At 51.8% G+C, this 21013-nt stretch overlaps 1 protein-coding gene across 3 annotated transcripts in view; it reads right to left on the minus strand.

Moving 5' to 3' along the window:
- The window catches only part of DPP6 (dipeptidyl peptidase like 6), an 837334-nt gene that overhangs the window by 147951 nt on the left and 668370 nt on the right, over positions 1–21013 (minus strand). For all 3 annotated transcript variants that reach the window (XM_072964103.1, XM_072964105.1, XM_072964104.1), the window contains exon 6: positions 16211–16263. In XM_072964103.1, coding sequence (XP_072820204.1) covers positions 16211–16263 — 53 coding nt within the window. The remainder of the gene's footprint in view (positions 1–16210; positions 16264–21013) is intronic.

Consider the following 21013-nt stretch of genomic DNA (forward strand, 5'->3'; position numbering starts at 1 on the left):
GTGTGCAGCACAACGCTTCAGCCATACATGAACATACGTACACTCCTTTCCGTGCTCTTTTTCATTGTAGGCTATTACAGGACACTGAATACAGCTCCCCGTGCTCTGCAGCAGGCCCTTGTGGTTCCAGCTCTTTCTCACAACAGAATTCCATTTAATAAATGTAAAAGGAGAGAAGGTAGGAGTGCCAGCCCTGAATGAACACCAGTACTGAGCGTTGCAGACGAGGTCCCTGGCGGGTCCTAAAACGAGGGGCTGAAAGTTTGTAGAGAAACAGGATTCGCACGTGTCAAAGGATGCCCCCGAGACACTGACCCACCACAAAGGGGAGAATACCGACTTCCCCCGGAGGGGCCCGGCAGACAGCAAGGCAGCCGGGAGGGGGCGGCGTCGGCAGAAGGAAACAGAGCACCCCGAGCCTTCAGTAAGGGCACTGAGGGAAGCAGAACACCCTACACCTGCTCTCGTCGCCCACGAAGCCCACTGCAGCTCCCGGGGAACAAATGTGGAGTCTGGGTAATTAAGTACAGTCTAACCTTTCCTTTTCCTTCGTGCTTGGTCTAGCTCCGCGGGCCCACAAGGCGCCTCGCACCCAGCACCTCAGACCAGAGTTCCTGGTGCGCAGTGGCCGTACGGACGCCTCCACTGGGCGGGCCGCGTGCAGAAGTGCTGCACACGACACTCAGTCCCGGCCGGCGGCGGCGGGCCGTGTGCACCGCCACCTGGAGCGGGCGCAGCACAGCGGCCCGCCCCGCCCCCCCTCCCGCGGACCAGTCCCCGCGCAGCCGCCCCGCCCACGGCCTGCGGGGGGAGGGGCGCGCGCTCGGGACCTCCCGCGGCTCTGAGCTCTGATCAAAGAATAAAGCTTTCCTTTGCTTCTGAGCCCAGCTCACCCCCTTGGCAGGAGGACCCCTATGCAGACCAACTCGGGTTTGCCAAAAATGCACCCCCTACCCTTCAATCATGAGAAAACTTTGAACCCAAATTGAGGTTCAAAGCAAAATACCTGACTGGTGACCTTCAAAAGTGACCTTTTAAAAGAGTTAAAAGTGGACTTCAGCGTCCTCTCTTCCAGCTTCCCCTCTAATGATTCATCCTCTGCTTCCATCTCCTGCTGAATGGCTTCCCTCTCACGAGCCTAGCAGACACCCAACTTGGTTTTATGCTCAACCTGTCTCCTTCACAGAGACCCCCAGACCCCTGGCGCCCCCAGAGAAGGGCACAAGCCAGCTGCGGTCCCCAGCCTCGCTGGGGACTGACCCTTCCCGTCAGCACAACTCACATTCTCCCCGATGATGGCTCCAGTCTTCCCTGGTACCTTCACATCCCCTTTTACCTGCTGCCCCCATTCAGAGCAGAGGCCCACCTGCAGGGCAGACAGGAGGGGGCCCAGTTCTGATCACCTTCCTGGGAGACTTGCTGCTCCCTGCAAGGTGGGCTGGGCCCTCACTGCTCACATCACCAGAGGCGGCGACAGCTTTCAAGCCAGGTCGCGCTCTCCTTGGGCAGCCCCTGGCAGTGACTGGTTGCCGCAGGGGACCTGGGGCGTTTCCACCCAGTGTGGGGTCCTCAATGGGCCATCTTTGCTCTGAGCTCCCCGTTGGGTTGTCCCAGATGGTCACACGGTAACCGAGCAGGCCCCCATGGGGACATCTGGGAGCAGAGCACCCCACCCCCACCCCACGTCCTCCTCCTGCCTCTTGTCTGTAGAAAACCTTTAGTCTCCTAGGTCTTCCCTGAGTTCCAAAGAGTACATTTAATCAGGGAAGTGAGAAAATGCAGAAAGAAGGGAAAACAGTCAAGCAAGACGAAATAATAATAGCTTAGCCGTTACACAACGTCAAGGAACTTTAGCTGCTCCTCAGATCATATTACAGAGCATATTCTGAGCCGCGTCCTTTGAGCTGTTCTGCAGACACTGAAACCCTCACCGGGTGGGAGAAGTTAACTGCATGCTGCCCCCCAGCACGTGGACCCCAGACAGGTTGGAACCAGAAGGTTGCTGATGTTGACTCCCGGTGACCTCACTACCAGCCGATCAGAAGTCCACGAGCTGATCACACACCCACAGCCCCCCGCTCCCAACCTGGTCTTTAAAAACCTTTCCCTGAAAGCCTTCGGGGAGGTCGGGTCTCTTAAGCACCAGCTGCCTGGACTCCTTGCTTGGCTCCTGCAATAAACGCTGCACTTTCCTTCACCACCACCCGGGGTCAGTAGACTGGCTTTACTGCACGCGGGCGAGCGTACTGAGCTTGGTCCCCTAACAAGATCTGCATGAGTTTGAGGCCAAACCCTGCTTCCTCTCCTGTTCCCAGCCTTGCAGCTGCCACGTTGGCCTTGTGGCCTGAAGCCTTTCCCTCCCAATCCTGCCTGCTGTCCCACTGGTCTTTCACAGGCATTATTCTCAATAAACCTCCTGCATGTTTAGTCTGCTTCCAGGAAGGCTCAGGTGGCACCTGGCTCCCTGCTATAGACGACAGGTGTGCTCCCTCCGCCCACACACATGGGTACCCGTCCGTCCTCCCCTCAGCCTCAGAGGACGAGGCCTCCCCTTTCCTGTCAAAGCCAGCTCCCTCTTTGCACCCCCTTCTCCGTTCCAGCCTAGAACCATCAAATCCTTTCCTTTGCACTCACATTCCTGGGAAACCTTTATTAGTTATTTTAAAAAATTAAATAATATTTATTTTCCAGGGCAGAAAACCTGAGCAGAAACTAGAGCTCCCAAATACCTGTCTCTCCTGTCTCCAGTTTCCCGAATTATGAACCTCTTGCACTGGTGTGACACATTTGTGACAACCAACGAACCAAGATCAATACATTATTACTCACTAAATTCTACAGTTTACATCAGGGTTCACTTAGCCTTGCCCGCTCTGTGGGGTTGGACACGTATGCAGTGTCATGTGTCCACAATATGGAAGAGCTTCACTGCTCTACAAATCCCCTGTGCGCCACCCGTCCAGCCCCCAAATCCCTGGAAACCACTGATCTTTTCACTGTCTCCATAGTTAGGCCTTGTCCAGAACGTCGCAGACCTGGAACCGCAGAGTGCAGCCTTCCCAGACGGGCTTCTTTTACTCAGCGATGTGCGTTTCAGGTTCCTCCATGTATCTGCGTTGGGTAACTTCATGTAGCTCCAGCCCCCCCGCCTAGGATTTGCCCCGTCTGCTCTTTCTACCTTCAACCTCTCTCCTGGTTCTTACTCCTTTCCACGGGGGTACGTTCCCATCTACGTACAAAACAAGCGTAACAAGGAAATGAACAAAACACACCTCATCTGACGTAGCATCTCCACCCTTTATGACCCACCCCTACTTGACTTCTCACCTGGACTTAGGTAAGTAGGTCACATGCAGAGGTCATTGTCTGACCTTCCAACCCGTCCTCAACCTAATGGAACGTGGCTTCCATCCCACGTGAAGCTGAAACGGCTCAAGCGAATCACTAAGTTCTCCTTCTGTGGGCTCTTCCACCTCTGCCTTCTCTTTAAAAGTGAGCGTCTGGGGCTCCCACCGCCGGCACTTGGTCCTCCCGTCGAACCCCCCCCCCCCAGGGGATTCCTTCACTGCCACAGTCAACCTCTGTTCCTACTCCGAGGAGCACCGACCCCACACCCCAGCCCTGGCCTCTCCCCAGACTTTGGACAGCGTACAGGGCATCTCCACGTGGACATCCCAGGAGTCCTCATCCTTGACATGAGAGCAACGGAGCTCTCTGTCCCTTTACCCTGGTGGCGGCACCACAGTCCGCCCAGTCATGCAAGCTAGGAACAGGCTGCAGGCGTCTTAGAGATCAAGGAGCCGAAGCTACGTGCTGTGGGTCAGACTGTGCCCGCAGATACGGTGATTCCCAGCCCCGGCACCTGTGAGTGGGACCGTATTTGCCAACAGGCTCTTGCAGATGCCATCACATTAAAATAAAGTCATTCTCGAAAAGGAGGGGAGGCTGATCGGAATCCAGGATCCGGAGTCTGTGCCAGAGAGGGTAGGACACACAGGCCAGACACAGAGGAGAAGGCCCAGGGGTGACGGAGACAGAGGTGGGAGGGCTGCACTACAAGCCAAGGGGCCCCGAGGACTGACCACATCCCCCAGAAATGGGACGAGGCGAGAAGGCGTGCCCCCACAGGTGTCAGGGAAGCACAACGCCACTGGCGTCTCAGTTTCGGACTCTGGCGTCCAGAACTAGGAGGGAACCCACTTCTGCTGTTTGAAGCCACTTGGTTTGTGGTGATCGCTACTGTAACATTAGGAAACTGGTACATCCTTGGTACTGAGATAATCTGAAGCCCCGAGGGCAAGTGACTGGCTCAAGGACACACAGCTGACTAACTTTTGTTTGAAGATTAATCTCCTGCTTTAGTCAAAGAGAAAAAAAAAATCTCCAACTGACTGAGGAACAGAGGAGAAAGGCCGTCAGAGAGAAGACCAGACGCCAGCCCGGGGGAGCTGCATCTGCTGACCCTCCCTGCGCTCCGTGCTGCTTCCTGGGGAGCAAGGTCCTTCAGCAGAAGGGCCTGGATGCCCAGTCACCACGGAGGACCATGCAGAGCTGTCTGCCCGAGGCCCCAGACCAGGGTCACTGTCTTCACATGATTCTCCATCAGGGACCGGATGACTCTGAAGGGTGTGCGTGTGAGAGAGAGAGAGAGAAAATGCATAAAGGTACGTATGTATTTATTTGTGGGTGGGTTGTGCCCTCCCCCCATTTTTCTGTCTTTCTTTCTATTCACTCATTTATTTTAAAGAATCTGCGGTAGGCCCTGTGATGAATCATCTCCTGGGTGGAGAAGGATCGGGAAGAAAAAATGACGAAAAAAGAATAAAATTATCTGGACTTACTCTGTCTCAAAATGGTCATGCAATCCATTCTGATTTTGCTTATTGGAGCAATAAACAAAACAGGGCATAAATCATGTGGGATTCTGACGAGGAACTCAGTGCAGCAGAGTTTACCCATTTATCTTCCTGAGCTAATTCAGGGGACTAAAAAGCTTCCCCACAAAACAGCACTTGGAGGAGAGCAGCCAAGCTGCTCTTCTGGCTCCTTAAGCCGCCACGGTGAGAGGCGCCAAAAACTGCGTTTTTAATGTTGAATGATGCATGTTCCCTGAGTCCTCCCCCGTGCTTGCACGGCGGGTAACATAAAGATGCAAGGTACACGCCCGGCCCCAGAACAGCGCCTGACACGTCGCAGACACCCATGTGCGTTCACAGAAGAGGGATGCCCAGCTGGTGCCCACGGAGTCAGGCACCCAGGCCACTGTGTTGCTTCCCCAGCCTGGCAGCCTCCACCTCGCGCCCCTTGGTGGCTGCTGCAGGCCCAGCCATCACAGAATTTTCAGCTAGCAGGAGACAACAAAGCGAAGAAGGGCACATGTCCTCCATGATCGGGCACTTCCTAGCAGTGAATTTAGAGCAAGGTCTCACCCACCTTTAAGGGAGGCTGTGGAACGGAGTCCTTGTGCCAGGAGAAGGGCAGCTACTGGGGGCCCAGGAGGGGTGTTTTGGAGAACAGAAAAGGGGAAAGCATGACAGCCCACTCTCTTTAGTACACTGGGGGTGGAGACCAGGAATCTGCCTCTTCAAGCAGCTCACTCAGTAATCGTGAAGCGTGTGGTCTCTGGACTAGTCAGAGAAGCCCCAGCCGGCTCGCCTGCACCTGTGGCTCTTTCCCACATGCCAGTCATCAGCCGTGTGGCTGAACAAAACGCTGACCTCACATGAGCCATCCAGTTTATCCTCAGTGCCGTCCTTCACGGAATTATTTTAAACCAATTTAATTGTGTATGTTGATAAAAATAAAAATAAAAATGAATATTTTATATATTTTTATCTTTAATATATTTTTAATAAAATATATAAAATATCTTGTTATTTTATTTTTATATTTAATATATTTAAGTAAAATACATAAAATATTTTATATATTTTTATTTTATTTTATATTTAAAATATTTTTTCAATTTTGAATTTCAAAATATTTAAAATATTTTTAAATATTTAAAATTTTAAATATTTAAAAAATTTAAAAATATTTAAAATTTTAAAATATTTAATATATTTTCTATTTATTATGAAATAATAATCAATAGTAATAATAATAATAACCGTAAGAGCACAACCCCGAGAAGCCAGCCAACGTCAAACCCCCAACAGCTCCGCAGGGAATGAAAAGCAATAAACCAGAGAGCGCACAGCGCGCACCAGCACAGACGGGAAGTTATCTTCGGAGCAGAAACGATTCCGATCAGCCAACAGCAAGGCGAGGGCGACAGGCCCCAGCGCCTCGGCCCCCCGGCCCCCGGCCCCCGGCCCCCGGCCCCGGGCGGGAGGCCTGCAGAAACCGCGCTCTGGCTCCAGGGCCGCCCGAGCCCGCGCCCGCCGACCGCAGGCCTGCCGCGGCCTGCCTGTCAGCCCTCCCGAGGCCGAAGCATGGCAGACCTTTCACGTAACCCGGGGGGTCTTCACGGAACCGGGCCTGAAACAACCTCGTTGTGCAAAGTCGCGTTTCGCGTGACGAGGCTCCGGGAAGAGGCTTCCGTCTCGGGCGCTCGTCCGGCCCCCGGGGCTTCCGGCAGGCGCAGACCCAAGCCGGGGGCTCCTTCGGGGCTCCTCGGGGTCTGAGGCAGTCCCGGCCCGAGACGCTCGGCCTGCTCCGCCGCCCCCCGAGCGGCCCGTCTGCTGACCGTGAGGGGCGGCGCGCCGACACGGGTCGTGCCGCTGCGCTTTTGGAGAGAAGGCTCGGCCCTGAACAGGAGCCCAGCAGCCTGCGCACGGCCAGGCCGTCGCGGCGGCGCCTGGCGCCCTGAGGCCCGTGCGGTGCCGCCCTGAGTTTTGCACTCGACCGGCCCCGGCTGGCGAGCTGTGCTCCGGCGTCAGCAGCCAGCCCGGCGGGGATGAATTTAGGCCATGGAAGGACGTCGTGAGACGCGGTGTTGGACTGGGAGTGAACTTCAGCTGGACGAAAGCTGAGTAGATGCTCAGCTGGTGGACACAGCGGCTTAAAAATTACATCCAACTGGCTCCTAAATGCGCCTCTAAATTTCTGTGCTTCCCAGGCCTGGGAAGCAGCATCCTCAGCGGGGAAATGCCCCAGCTCACATTCTTCTGTCCATCGTTAGCAGCTCCATAAATACTTACTAGTGCAACACACAGCATGGTTGGCTGTACTTTGCAAACCAATCGCCCCGGGGTGGGGGGGGGGGCGGGCAGCACCGCCTGCCTGGTGTCTTCATGGTGCTGTCATCAGGGTTCAACAGTCAAGAATGGAGACCAAAGTCAAAAAAGCCCACCGCGCCCTCCCCTCTGACCGCCTAGACGGGCAGCCCCGTGGCAGAAGGCAGGATGCGGCTGCACAGACGCTGGAGGTCCAGGTGTGGGGCCTCTTCCTTTCAGCTGCCAAGGAGCAGACACACCCAGGACACGCAGGACAGTCAGGACACGTCACCAGGATGTGCACCTGTTTGGATCTGGTCTCTCCTCCAAGAGGGGAGGTTCTCAAAATAAAGAAAAATCCCTTTCCCAAAATCTGCCCAGAAAGTGAGCGATGCTCAGGCAGAAGCCCCTTAACCGGCCCTGAGGCTTGTGCTGGGGGCTGCGTGTGAACAGCCTCTTTGGGAGTTTCCAACCTGCCCCCACCCCCACTCACTTCCTGTCCTGCCCGATGCCTACTTCCCCACGGCCCTGCCACCTACAGAGCACTCCAAAGGGAACAGCTGTGGGGACCAGGTTGGAAGGGATCCCCGAGTGCCTGCGTCAGGACAGGAGAGGCGCTGGGCACAGGCTGTGCCCTGGGCGGGAAACCGGGCAGGCACGGTGGCGCCTCCCTCGGGCACCAGATAGAGGCTGGGAGTCAAAGCCCCCAGCCCTATGTGGTAGTGAATCTAAAAAGAGAGGGGTCTAAAACAGCACAGCCACCTTGGATAACAATGTGGTAGCTTCTTACCAGCTGACACATACGTCTGTACGACCCAGTGATTTCCCTCCTAGCTGTTTTACCCAAGAAAAGTGAAAGCATGAGGCTGTAAGATGTTCCGTATGCAGACGTTCCCAGCAGCTTTACTCGTAATAGCCCTGAGCTGGAAACTACTCAAATGTCACATGGTGAAGGCACAGATTAATGACGGGCTATCCATGTACTGGACCACTTCTCGGCAATAGAACATATGACCCACGGACACTGGCAATGACGTGGGTGAATCCCGGAACCAACGATGCTGACGAAGAGGCCAGGCACACAGGACCCCATGTATGGCTCCGTATAGAAGACACTCTAGAGAAGGCAGCACTATAGAGATGGATGCCAGGGGCAACCACGGGGGGCGGGGGACGGGCACGGGGGACTGTTTCGGGGGTGATGGGAATGCGCCCTAGCTTGTTGTGCAGGTGTTTCTGTGATTGCTCCCGTTGGTCAAAACCTAATGAAAACTTATCATTTAAAAAGTGTGAGTTTTATTGTAAGTAAGTTATGCTGCAATGAGGCTGTGATCACACGGATGTGACCAGGGCAGGCTTGTCTCTCTCAGGTCCAGATGACCACCCCTCCTGCGGCCCCTGAGTGCTACTTTCCTGGTCTAGGCTGCCATGACGTCTCATCTGCACCAGGGTCGCCAACGTCCAGCGCCCTGGAGGGACAGTCTGGAGCAGAGACGAGAGGAGGTGACGTAGAAGCAGAGCCGGCCAGACGAGACAGCAGGGGAGAAGCCTGCCTTTCCACTGACCACCCCGTGGCCAGCACGGTCCCGGCTCAGGCTGGGTGCCCGGTTATTCCGCAGCAGGAGCAGGTGCACAGCACATGCTGCAAACATCTGGCCGGCTCAGCCACCCTGGGGAGTCAGCCAAAGGCACCCGGCGTCTCTTTAGGAAAAGGTCTGTGAACAAGAACAGAGCTGACCTCAGGGATGTGGGCAGATCCTTCTCAGGTGACTGACTCTCAGGCCCCGTTGAAAGGGTTCAGCCTACGTGCCTCTAACTCTGCGTGGCTTGGGACTGGCCCCGAGGTTCCTCGAGAAGGCCAAGGCCGTGTGCACACTGCGCGCAGCCCAGCTCCAAAACGCACGAATCCAAAGACGCGACTTCCCCGCTGAGCCCACTAGGTGGCGCTCCCGTCAAGCCCCAGCCCAGATGCATCCCTGCCCCTTTCTGGGGACGAATTCAGAAGACAGAACCGCAGGCCCCAGCTCACCTCCGTGGTGCAGACTTCAGTGCACAGCACGTTTACTGAGTATCATCAAACACGTGCTCACCTGTGACCTGCCACTACTTCTCTGCATCTGTCAAGATGACAAGGAAATGAACGTTTCAGGGGAAACGTCCGTCACGTGTTCCCAGAGCCAGAAGCGTTATTTCTCAGCTCCAGATATAATCCCGGAGGGTCACTGAGTGACGGCAGCAAGTGAAGAGGGGCAAGGCTGGCTGACCCCAGATCCAACCCAGAGACACCTGAGTAACTGCAGAAACCCTCCTGAGGGCTCATCCTCCGAGTCGCCGGTCTAACGGATGTGGGGGCTTGTATCTTCTTATTAGACAATACTGCTTAATTAATGAACTCATTTCCTCCAACTGTCAGCCAACATCTGTGGACTCCCTCCTGTGTGGGGAACAATTCGAGGATATGAACGTTCGGGTCCACAAGGCACCTGACAAAATGATGCACCATGCGTGTTTTCACCTCATTTCCAAGTGGGTTTGTTTGCTTGAAAACCTTTAGATGTGGCAGGCGAGCAGATGATTCAATGGGAAAGAATGGTTGAAACAGGCGCCCTTCGCACGTGGCTGAGGGAGCCTGGTAGCTCAGGTCCTGAGGTGCAGCCTCCCCTGTGCTGTTCTTGGGCAGCCCTGCTCCCGTCCCGGGCAACAGCCTCTGGGGCCACTGACACAGGCCAAGCTCCTTCCAGCAAAACCCCTCCTTCTGACACCTTAGAATTCAGGAGAGAACGGTGTGAGGCAGTAAATTCATCTTGCAATAGGATCTAAACCTGCTGTTCAGAAAAAATCATCTATCTACACAACAAGGTAGCCATTTAATGCAAGGATGCATCACAGTGTAAAATGAGAAGCAAGCTCACTCGAGGAGCTCAGAGCTGGAGGGGATTTTGACGTTGGGGCTTGAAGCATCAGAAGGATGTGGACACAAGATGCACCACAGCAGGAAGTCCCTGGCGTCTGTGTGTGGGGTGGGGCGGAGGATGGGGTGAGCAGAGGAGGGATGCACCTTCTTCTGGGAGCGGTGACTGCACTCATCACCGATGTGGTCTTTTATGGAAGCAGGTCCAGCACGCAGGAGGCACTATGTGTGTCTTTCTCCCTCTAACTGCAGGCAAGACCCATCGATCACGGCATTCTTCCCCACAGGCCCAGGCATAGCTCTAGACTGCCTCTAAACCCAGAGCTGCAGGAAGCTGTCAGAATTGATCAGAGCTAGCACTGAGTACGAAATTTATTTTCCGTCCAAATGTAGGGAAATTGTGGGGAGGGTGATGAAATAGATTTGGCTGCATAATGGAAGCTCTTGGTTCCACCATGAAGAGAGCCTGTAGTGCATTCTGCACACCGAAGTAGGCACTTAAATGCACCATCTCCTTATTCTGCAGTATTTCATAAAACCGTTACATGAACCCTATGAGTCAGGCATTTTATTTCCAATATATATGGGGAGTAATTGTGCCCAGGGAAGCAAAGTTAACTTTTCCATGATTACACAGTAGAGAGGCTGACTGGGGATGCAGTCCCAGATCGATTTGACTTTAAAGTTCATGTTCTTTTGGTAATGCTTGCTAAGAGTCTGGACTTCAGGGGAGGGAGGGAAGGAAAGAGGCTGGAGTGGAAGGGAGCAGGAGGGGGAAGCAGCGCTGAGACCACATCCTACAGGAGATCTCAGAGCTGTCCATAGTCCTGAAATGTTGTGAAAGCCAGTAATGTAGGCTTCTCCCTGCCTGATGCCACGGCAGAGACATGGAAGGTGCCATTCTAAGAACTCGCTTTCTCCTATATTTTGGCTTCAAGTTGGCACTTCCTCGATGCATGCAAATAGCTCTGTTCCTGCAACTTTCGGCAGATCTGCAGAGCAAAGTAGGTCTGAGCGAAAGGTCCAGCAGCAGGGTCCTGGGGGTTCAGGTGGAAAGAAACGGCTGGGAAGGAAATGTGGAGGCACTGCCACTGTGCTGGGAATTCTCACCGCTCCCCTCATGAACTGGCTGCCTTGAATCTTCTCATGCACCAGGCTCAACTCGCAACAGCCACAGATTTAATTAGAGGGACATGGCATATAAACCCTTGAAATCTGTCTTCATTTTCCAAGAGAGCACCAGACACCCTAATCACATCAGTGTGGTCTTCACACTGAGCGCTCCCCCATCCATGCCTCAGTGCTCCCCCGCTAGGCCTCCTAATTGAATCCAGGCTCCTAACCATCCCTTTCCTTCCCTCTACAAACACGCATAAAACTAATCTAAGTCTGCCATCTTCTCCATGTCTCCCTCTGCTCGGTGTTCAGTGTGTTCTTATTGTGAAGACCCATCACGCTGGGGTGGGGTTTAGTTTAGGTCTTCCTCACTCCAGGCTCCTCCTAAACCCACCCGAGCCTCTCTCTCCCCATGCAGAGTCCCATGAGAACAGCCCTCCTCTGGCCTGGCCTGGCACCCCTCTAATTCCAGGAAGATGCTGGCTCATTGCAAAGGTCAAGCCTGTTTAATGATTTATCTGACATGGAATATCTCCTCTCTGTCTCCACCTATTAAATGGAACAAATCAAAACTTACTCAACTGTAAGGCTCAGCTCAAGCCAGACTTCCCCTATGAGATCCTTTACGAGATCCCCGATACCTACAGCCTTCTCTTCTTCTGTGTTCAGTCTTTAAAATACCCATTTGAGGCACTTAATATTGTTGTAAAAGTCTGTGTCTTTCCTTTTCAACAAGATTTTGAACTTTGTAAGGATCACAACCGTGCTTTTTGTCGCTCAATTCAATAAACATTTGTTGACATATATTGTCTTTTCTGCTTCCACTGGAGGGAAAAAAAGAATGTCTTAAAGATGAACCGTAGTAAGTCAAATAGAGATGAGATTAAAGCAGAACTTACTGGGCGTTGAGAGTTGTAGATAGTCGAGGCCACAGACATCTTTTTAAAGAGAGAAATTAAAATCACGTGGGCACTGTAATTACCTGAGTGTCATGGAACAAGTCCCAGCTTTGAAAAATTATAAAAGGGAGTTTTACTACTGTCGGGGTATGTCATTCCTCTCCTTGCAACAGAAAGGATCTGAGTTAGCTAGAAAGTAAAGCCTGATAATGTTCAATTATGAGACTACAAATACATACTGGGGACGTAGTACAGTGTTAAGAAATCGCATTCCCAGGCACTCACTAGAAGCAAAATGCTCTGCTGCGCATTTTGCAAGTATCACTCCCTTTAATTCTTACAATGTGCTTGCAAGGTTCGAGCTTTTATTAGCATCTTTCTCAAAATATGGAGACTAAGGTCTGCGGAAGCACCACAACTCTCGCGATCACTCAGCCAAGAGTCAGCTGCAGGCTGGGGTCCACATTCAGGCCTGTGTGCCTGCGGGGCTTCAGTTCTTAACTCCTGCGTCACGATGCTAGGCCGGTGCGGGGCACTGTGATACGCGCTCAACCTACACACCTATTTTCCAGATAAACGGAACGCTCTTCTGTGCCTCAGTCTGTAAAGTTAGAGAGGAATCCTGGGGGGAAGGAAACCACGTCTCAGAGGATTGTTCTCACAGACACAGAATGTGACTCCACAAGCCAACCGGAATTCCAGAGGAATGCAGCTTTTGTACACGTCTGTTTGTTGGGCACAGGTAAACAAGCAAGGCTCGGGCGACAACACCCACGGAAGAGGGTGTGACACATAAGCAGAAGCACCGTCGACGACGTCCCCGTTTCTGCCCCGCGTTGCTCCATCTGCCAGAGCCCAAAATGCCAGCGCTGCCTACCTGAGGGCTCTGCCCAGGTTTTAAAAAGTTGATTTCCGTTACGGAAGGACTGAGTTTGCTCTGTCCATGTGATTTTCAGAATGACCCTAATACACGTGGGAAATCATAATTATACAGAAATAAGTATATTTTAAAAAGCACTCAAGCCAAAAGGAAAACTAACCCAAGAAGAAAGAGTCACGTCAGGCAGGTGTCAAGACCCGGCCAGGTCGACCAAAACGCCCACGGACACGCAGCACGGAACGGACCCCCGCCAGGGAGCGTTCGGCTGGCTCTGATCGCGATTATGAAAGACTGCCTTATTTTGTTGAAATTCGATATATTCAGTGGAACACTTTATGTTAAAAATAACTAGCTTCAGTTTTGGCTTGGTAAACAAATCTGTGTAAAAGACACATGTCCTTTAAGAATACAATTTTTGAAAATTTAGTATGCGACCATCAAGCAGGTCTGCCCTCAGCGTCTCCATCTTTAAACAGATGAAAACTCAGCTGGCCTGCGATACATGCACACGGGGTCCTTCCAGGCTCCAGCCGGGAGGTCACAGCTGGAGGAGGAGCAGGCTGAGCACGGGACAGGGAGGTCTCTTTCTGGCTTGTGCAAGAGACAGAAAGCAGGCCCCCCCCCCCCCCGCAAGAGATTCTTCCTCCCTTGGCAAAAAGGAAGGAAACCAGAATTCATCGGGCACTGAAAAATGAATCCAATCCTTCTCTGTGACTTGTTGGAAAGCCTGAAGCTAACGGGAAAAAAACCCCATGTTATAAAGGACAAAAATCCCATCCTGCAGAGACTGAATGGCCTCTGGCTTGCAGTGAAGAATAGTGGGAGCGAGGGAGGAAAGGCGAGGTGAGCATTTGAGGGAAAGGTACAGATCTCGATGTCTCCAGAATTATCAAGACAGGCTTTCAGGTTTTTGGTCCTTTGAGTCACATAAATTTAAATATTTTAATAGAGACACTTCTGTTTTGAAAAGATAGCTGTGCTTCCCTCTCTGCCCCAAACCCACCTCCGGGGCTGTGTCCTCCTGCCACCTGGTGGAACACGTACACAACTGACGGAGGGCTCCACCAGCCCCTAATGCAGGCGGTTGAAGGTGCAAAGGCTCAAGGCCTAGAGGCCCATCCAGCATGGAAATCTGCCCTCTCCTTAATACATATAAGACTTCGACAATATTTGAAACTAACTACTTCATTTATTTTCCATAAACGGTCTTATGACAAAGAGGAAGAGTTTGGGTGGTTGAGCGATGCCATTTTTGGAGCGGCTGTCAGTTTCCATGGTGATGAGATGGGCCACAGACATCCTCATCCACCAGAGGTTGTGTCCCGTAAATGTGATGAGTACCCTGCTACACCTTTCATTCGTATGAGTCCTTGGAAAAGAAAGAAATTAGCCCCACTGAAAATCTGGTATTTACGGTTACAATGTAACCCAAGGGAGCTGTTTTGTGGGCATGGGGTTGAGACGGAACCAGGCCAAGCTGGATTCCAGCTCTTCTGGACACCAGCTGTGAGAAGATGGAGAGCTCCTTTACCTCTTGGAGTTCTCACCGTGAATGGGGAAGAAGGACGCTTTCCTTGCAGGGCTGTTGTGCAGGGGTAAATGCGCATGAAACTCAATAGATAATGGCGATGATTATTACTATGGTTACTTTAAAAACACTGAACGCAGCTCACTCGATGTCAGCATCCTCTGCAGGGGGGTGGGTGGGGGGCACAGCCTCATCATGAGCCCTGAAACCAAGCCCACGGCACAGACCACCTCGTCCTTAGATTCGCAGCTGGTCTGGCAAACTCTCGTGCCAGGTTTTCAGAACCCATTTTTCCCGAATTCTAACTGGTGCAGTAAAATATTAACACCATGTGTCAAGCACAAAATGCTTTACCAATTTCTATAAGATGTAATGAAATATCCATCATCTACAAAAAATTCCATTGCTCCCAGAAGGGGTAGACAAACCTCAAGGCATAATTATACTCCTGCCTGCCGAGACCTTGGATGATGCATTGTCTGCTTGAAAAATAATAGTCATTCCTCCTTGGTGAAAAACAGGGGAGTTTCTATCTGAAATATGCTTGAAACGAACAATGCCTATGGATACTTCGTTTTTACTACAGTGGGTCATCTTCAGTTTCTTGGGGCTTGATTTTTCTCATAGTCTAACAGAAACGATTAATCACATTTTGCTGCGTATTTCCATGCATCTTTCATTTATCTGAAGTCCAAATGAAGTTATTTTCTCCATGTTTGTTTTCCAAGGATGCACCCATATTCTACATACACAGAGCAGCAAACGGACAGTAGCAGCCGTACACGCCGCGCTGTGACGAACGCGCTCCTGCAGAACCACGTTTTGTAGCAGCTCCTACCGTTTGTTTAAATTTGCCTGGAAACATGAGGATGCTTCGCCCTAAATATTCACAGAAATCCACACATCGCCAGCAGCACAACCCAATTTCTTTGTACGTTTCCCGAACAGCTCATCTTTAAAAAAAAAAAGTGAGAGAAACCAGAGAGGGTATGAAGGAGAAGGAGGAGGTGGGACAAGAAGAGCTGGGGGGAGTGGGAGAGGAGGAAGACGGAGGAAGAAGGATGAGGGCAGAGAAGAAAGAACAGACACGAAAGCAACAAAATGCCATCCCTGCCTCGCACTCCTTGCTCCGCAAATGTATTCCGTGTGGTGACTCAACACATGGCTCTACCAAACTTGAATCGAATCTGAACATCTCTCACGCCAAAGATGCGCTCCCAATAACGCACCCTGTGTTGTGTGGGACTCGGTCCACGCGGAATGGAAAACGCCACAAAATCACCCTCGCGCTCATGTCTTTCCTTCCCACTCATACTTCTGGGTCCCAAATCACGCAGTTTTGAGAGACTAGATGAGCTTAGGGGTGTCCTGGGGCTGATCCACTGGCCCCTGGATGGGGCACAGCTGATTACAAAGCACGGGACACATCTTGCTCTGCAGGACCTGGAGCGTAAGCCCGGGAACCAGAGCAGGGGGTGGTGGAGCTGTTCAGGAAGGAGGCGTCACAGATGGGCACATAACTGGACTCAAGGGGCCCCTCAACCCGTGGGATGGTCACCTAGGGAGGCATCACAGAGGTCCCACAAGATCAGGACACTTTGCTGTCAAAAGTGAAGGCGCCCCGTTTCCTGCCTTAAGAATTAAGCAACCACTCAGTGCTCCACCCTGCGTTCTGTTCCGTAGATTTCTCATGAAAAGAATATGAATGAAGACTCTTACCCATGAGGGATTTTGCTCAGGACGTAATATCCAGTATAGGAGTGCTGATAGATCTGAAACAGAGAAAAAAAAAAATCATTGAGACAAAGGTTGTGATTGTGCTATTTTTTCAAATCACTGTGAATCTTAATAAACATCACGAGACCAAAAGCAGTTAATCAGGAGACCTGGAGGCAAAGTCTTTTATTTACTTAGGACGTTAACTTGCATATGTCGTTTGTTTTAGTTTCATCATTTGCGGGTGGTTTACTGGCAGCCAGAGGCTTGATGTCATCTCTATGGCGACCTGGTTGGTGATTAAATCAGGGCCGCAGATTTCCAGCTCAACTACATGCAGCACAGAGCAGCGAGGACACTGGTCGCAGGGGCTGTCAGACAGCCGGCGGGCCCCGAGGCAGTAAGACCCACGTGCTATGCGGGTCCCTGTAAACCAGGGCAGATTCCAGTGTGTATCCTCGGTGAGGTGCGACACTGACGCCACAATAGGCTTCCTGGGGCAAACCCCTGTCCCCCTGTACAATTTGATGTGCATGTTTTAGCTTCAGGGAGTGGTCAATAAACTCAGAACTCGCTGCAAGGGGAGCTTTCAAAACTAAAGTAACAACAAAAACAGTATTTCCAAACTCCTGTAACCCCCGAATCAGATGTCCCCCTGAAATTCTTGAGCCAGGAGATTACTCCCCAACTATATAAACTTGATGACTGGAGTGCAAAGGATACGCCAAAAGAAGGGGTAACATGTCCCCCATCCTCTCGAGCCTTCTGGATAGAGACCCTCCCCGGCGCTGGGTCACCCTGCAGGTCGAGGGGAGCCCACATCTCACTTCCTTTCCCTCCACCTGCGGAACCTCTGCGAGTCGGCTCCCTGTGTGGGCACCTGTCCAGTGACGAGCATTTGAGAAGCACCTTTGTAAAGGTGGCAGCGGAGGGGCACGCAGGCCGAGGAAGGCAGAGCTGTCGCAGAGCCTGGGCAACCCGGGACGCGCGTGGGCCCGATGGCGGAAGTGAGCCTGCAGAAGGAAACGTGTAGGATCTGCCGACACCCCTGACTCCTCACCTCCCTGGGCCCCCAGATTACCTTCTAGGAAATCACAGTGGATCACAGTTTTGGGGAGAAAAAGGACTCAGACATGAAAATGAGTGACAGCACTTCAGGCCCAATGATCTTTTGCTGTCAGTGACCCTGAGACTCCTGCACTGGAAATGTGGGGCTGGGGCGGCCTGCTGGGGACATTAGACGGGCGTCTGACTGGGAAATTAGTCTGAGCACTGCTCTGGTTTTGCAGAAACAGCCTCTAAGGAACAAGATCGTAACGAAGAGCCCGGCAGGGCAGCCACAGTGACCACCCAGGAGCACCGGAGCCTCGCTGCTGTCCCCGCGTGAGGCCTGCAGCTGCTTCCCCAGGAGCAGAAGGGCCTGTGTCCAGCTCCCACGACCCACGCAGGTGGCCGCTCAGAGAGAGCCCCGCAGAGGACCCCGTGCTCTGATCGGATGGCGCCCCTGGGAGCTGGACGCTGCCCCGGGTGCCAGCACAGACGCTGGGTGAACCGTCTTACTTCTCCAGCTGCGGCACACGGTGCTGGGTGGGAGCACCCCCAACTCCCCTTCCAGAAGGGCCTTTCTGTAGGGTTTACCTCACTCTATTTTCACAGGAGCCCCGGGAAGGCAGACTACCTCTGCTTGTTAAGATGGGAAAACCAGGTCCAGCAAGGGCAGAGGAGGATGGGGGGAGGGAGGGGGCACCACGAAGCGGGCGGAGAGGAGAGAGGGTGGGTGGAGCCTAGTTCTGTATCCTTCAATATCGGCGGACTCAGTGACTCACGCAAGTAGAACGTGGCAGCAGTGACGGTGTCAGGCTCTGAGGCCAGGCTGTAAAAGGCCCTGCGGTCACCTTCTTGCTGCCTTCCGGATCACTGGCTCTGGGGGAGCACAGCTGCCATGTTGTGAGGACGCTCCAGCAGCCCCACAGACAGGACAGGTCCATGTGGCAAGGGGCCATTAGATCACCCAGAGCCAGCAAGGAACTGGGCAGCGTGGAAGTGGACTCTTCGCCCCAAGTCAGCCTTCAGATGAAGCAGCCCTGGCTGACACCTGACAGCAGCCCCATGAGAGAATGCAGGTCACAGCCACGTGGACAGGACGGTCCTGAATGCCTGACCCGCAGTAACCAGGGGACAGTTACTAAGCATTGGGGAGCTTCTTACAAGGCAATAGGTAAATAATATATCTAGTTTAAATCCAAAGAAAAAAGATAATTATTAAGGCAGATGTGGGTAGATTTATGAGTTGCTGGGTTCCCTCCCTATAAACTTGCAGCAACTTCCAAAACTAACAGACAGACAATTCCTTATCAAGAGACTGTCAGGACACATCACGAGACATGACCTCACACCTGTCGGAATGGCTATCACCAAGAAGAACACAAATGACAGATGTTGGTGAGGATGTGGAGAAAAAGGACCCCCCCTGCACTGCTGATGGGAATGTAAATTGCTGCAGCCACCATGGAAAACAGTACGGAGGTTTCTCAGAAAAACCCCAAACTAAAACAGAACCACCACATGACCCAGCAATTCCACCCCTGAGTACATGTCTAGAGAAAACTAATTCAACAAGACACACGCACCCCAATGCTCACAGTAGCATTATTTACTGGAGCCAAGATGTGGAAGCAACCTGAGTGTCCATCAAGAGATGACTGGGCACATAAGATGTGGCGGCGTGGAATGGAATACTATTCAGCCAGAAAAAGAATGAAATTTTCCACCAGAGCAGCATGGATGGCCTTGGAGGGCATTATACTAAGTGAAGTAAGTCAGACAGAGAAAGACAGACACTGTAAGATGTCACTTACATGTGGAATCTAAAAAATATAACAAACTAACAAATATAACAAGAAAGAAGCAGACTCACAGATACAGAGAGCAGACTAGTGGTCACCAGCGGGGAGAGTGCGGTGGGAGGGCAGCGCAGTGGGGGGTGAGTAAGAGGTCCAACGTCTCAGGTATAAAATGAGCTACACGGACGTGCTGTACAGCACGGGGCACACAGCCAGTGTTTTGTAGCAGCTGTAAGTGGAGCATAACCTTTAAACGTGTGAACCGCCATATTGTACATCTGTGACTTATACAATGTTGCACAGCAAGTATGCTTCAATTAAAAAAAACTGAGTTTCAGTGCATAAGAGGTGGGAGCTGGGAGAGACATTAGAAACCAAAATACTTGGAGGAAGCCTTTGAAATCACCACAGAGAACAGTCCACAGCGCTGGGGGGGTGGGTGAGAGTGGCCAGCATTTTGGGAACTCCCGGCATGAATTCATTCAATCTCAGTGAGACAGGTGTTATTAATCCATCTTTAAGACAGGAAAAGTGAGTCAAACCCAAGCAAGACTTGATCCGAGGTCTATTTCTCTCTAAATACACATTGGAAATTGCCTCAACAAAGGGGCCGGCTCTTAATGCTCAAGTTACAAGTTCAAGTTGACTGCTGTCCCCTGAAAAGCCCAGGATACCAACAGATATAATAAATATACACAGTAAGGACCCGTCCTGTCTCTCCCGGTTGAAGGTTTATGTCTTTACTCCACCTGGAAGCGGTGATTTCGGTTCATTTCCGAGCTGTGACATTCCAAACAGACACAGAGACTTACACCTTTGCACACCTCTTTAAATACTCCAGTAAATGGCCCTCAGAAGCAGCTCTGTGGACACCTTCTGAGTGGAACCAATGAGAAAAGGGAGGACCAAGTTAAAATCACCTTCTAAGGGCGATGGTAAGAAGAAGATGATGAAAGAGCCATCCACGCACAACCCTGCGTCCGCACTGTCAGGCAACCAGGAAAGCAAGAGCGTGTGCAGGTGGGAACTGCAACAGAGTATCTGGAAAACTGAATCGCTAATTGGAACGATTCAAACAAAAGGGGAGAAAGTCAAGGGGAGACCGAGAAGACCGCAGACGCTGGATCTGCCGAGGGCAGCAGAGAAAGCAGCGTTCCAGGGTGAACGGCGAATGCAAATGGCAGGCCTCAGGTGAAGGTGCAGATGTGACTCAGGTGCTCCTCTCAGAAGACGGGGGAGCGGGAGAAAGACGGCGCGGTCCTCTCACTGCTCCAGGATAAAGCGATCACATGCCACTCTCTTCCATGAGGCAGTCCCTCAGCCCGGAGCCAAAGAACCACAGGCACAAGGCAGACAACTCGGAAAGAGCACACACTCCAGGAGTTCTCATTTGCACCAGGCCTTACCTCCAAAGGTGTTAAAATACAGTATCTCACTGAAAGAATCTATTCCAGAGAAAACCTTTTTGTTTTTTTTTTCTTTTCCTGTGGTCTCTATTTCTTTATTGTATTTATGTTTCCTTCTTTAAAACAGATTCCAAAGACTTCCCATCACGGGAAAAAGTACAAAGAGCTGGAAGTCAGTAAGAGTGCTTCCAGTCACTTTCCTGTGAGTGCGCCGTGAGTCCGTGAATATGTTACTTTGGTTTCTCTCTACGCCATCGAATGTCTCTCGGCAAATGAATGCATGAAACCTTGTTACCCAAAACACCATTCACAAGATGGGAAAACAATTTCCACGTATTATTTTTTAATAGCCCATGCAAAAGAGTTGATGGTGGCATTCATTAATTGGGAAAAAATAACCAGTCAGTTAACAACAAGTCTTGGCGTGATTTCATGTTTGGTCTGCTTCTTATATTTCTGAAACATCCCTCTGCCCGTGGCTTTCTTTCTCGCCCTCTCCCCTCCATCACCCGCCAAGCTGAACTTTTGAGCTCTCTGTGGACTTCCCCGCTGTAGCC

The sequence above is a fragment of the Vicugna pacos genome, chromosome 7, assembly GCF_048564905.1.
Source record: "Vicugna pacos chromosome 7, VicPac4, whole genome shotgun sequence".
In the NCBI taxonomy this organism is placed as follows: Eukaryota; Metazoa; Chordata; class Mammalia; order Artiodactyla; family Camelidae; genus Vicugna; species Vicugna pacos.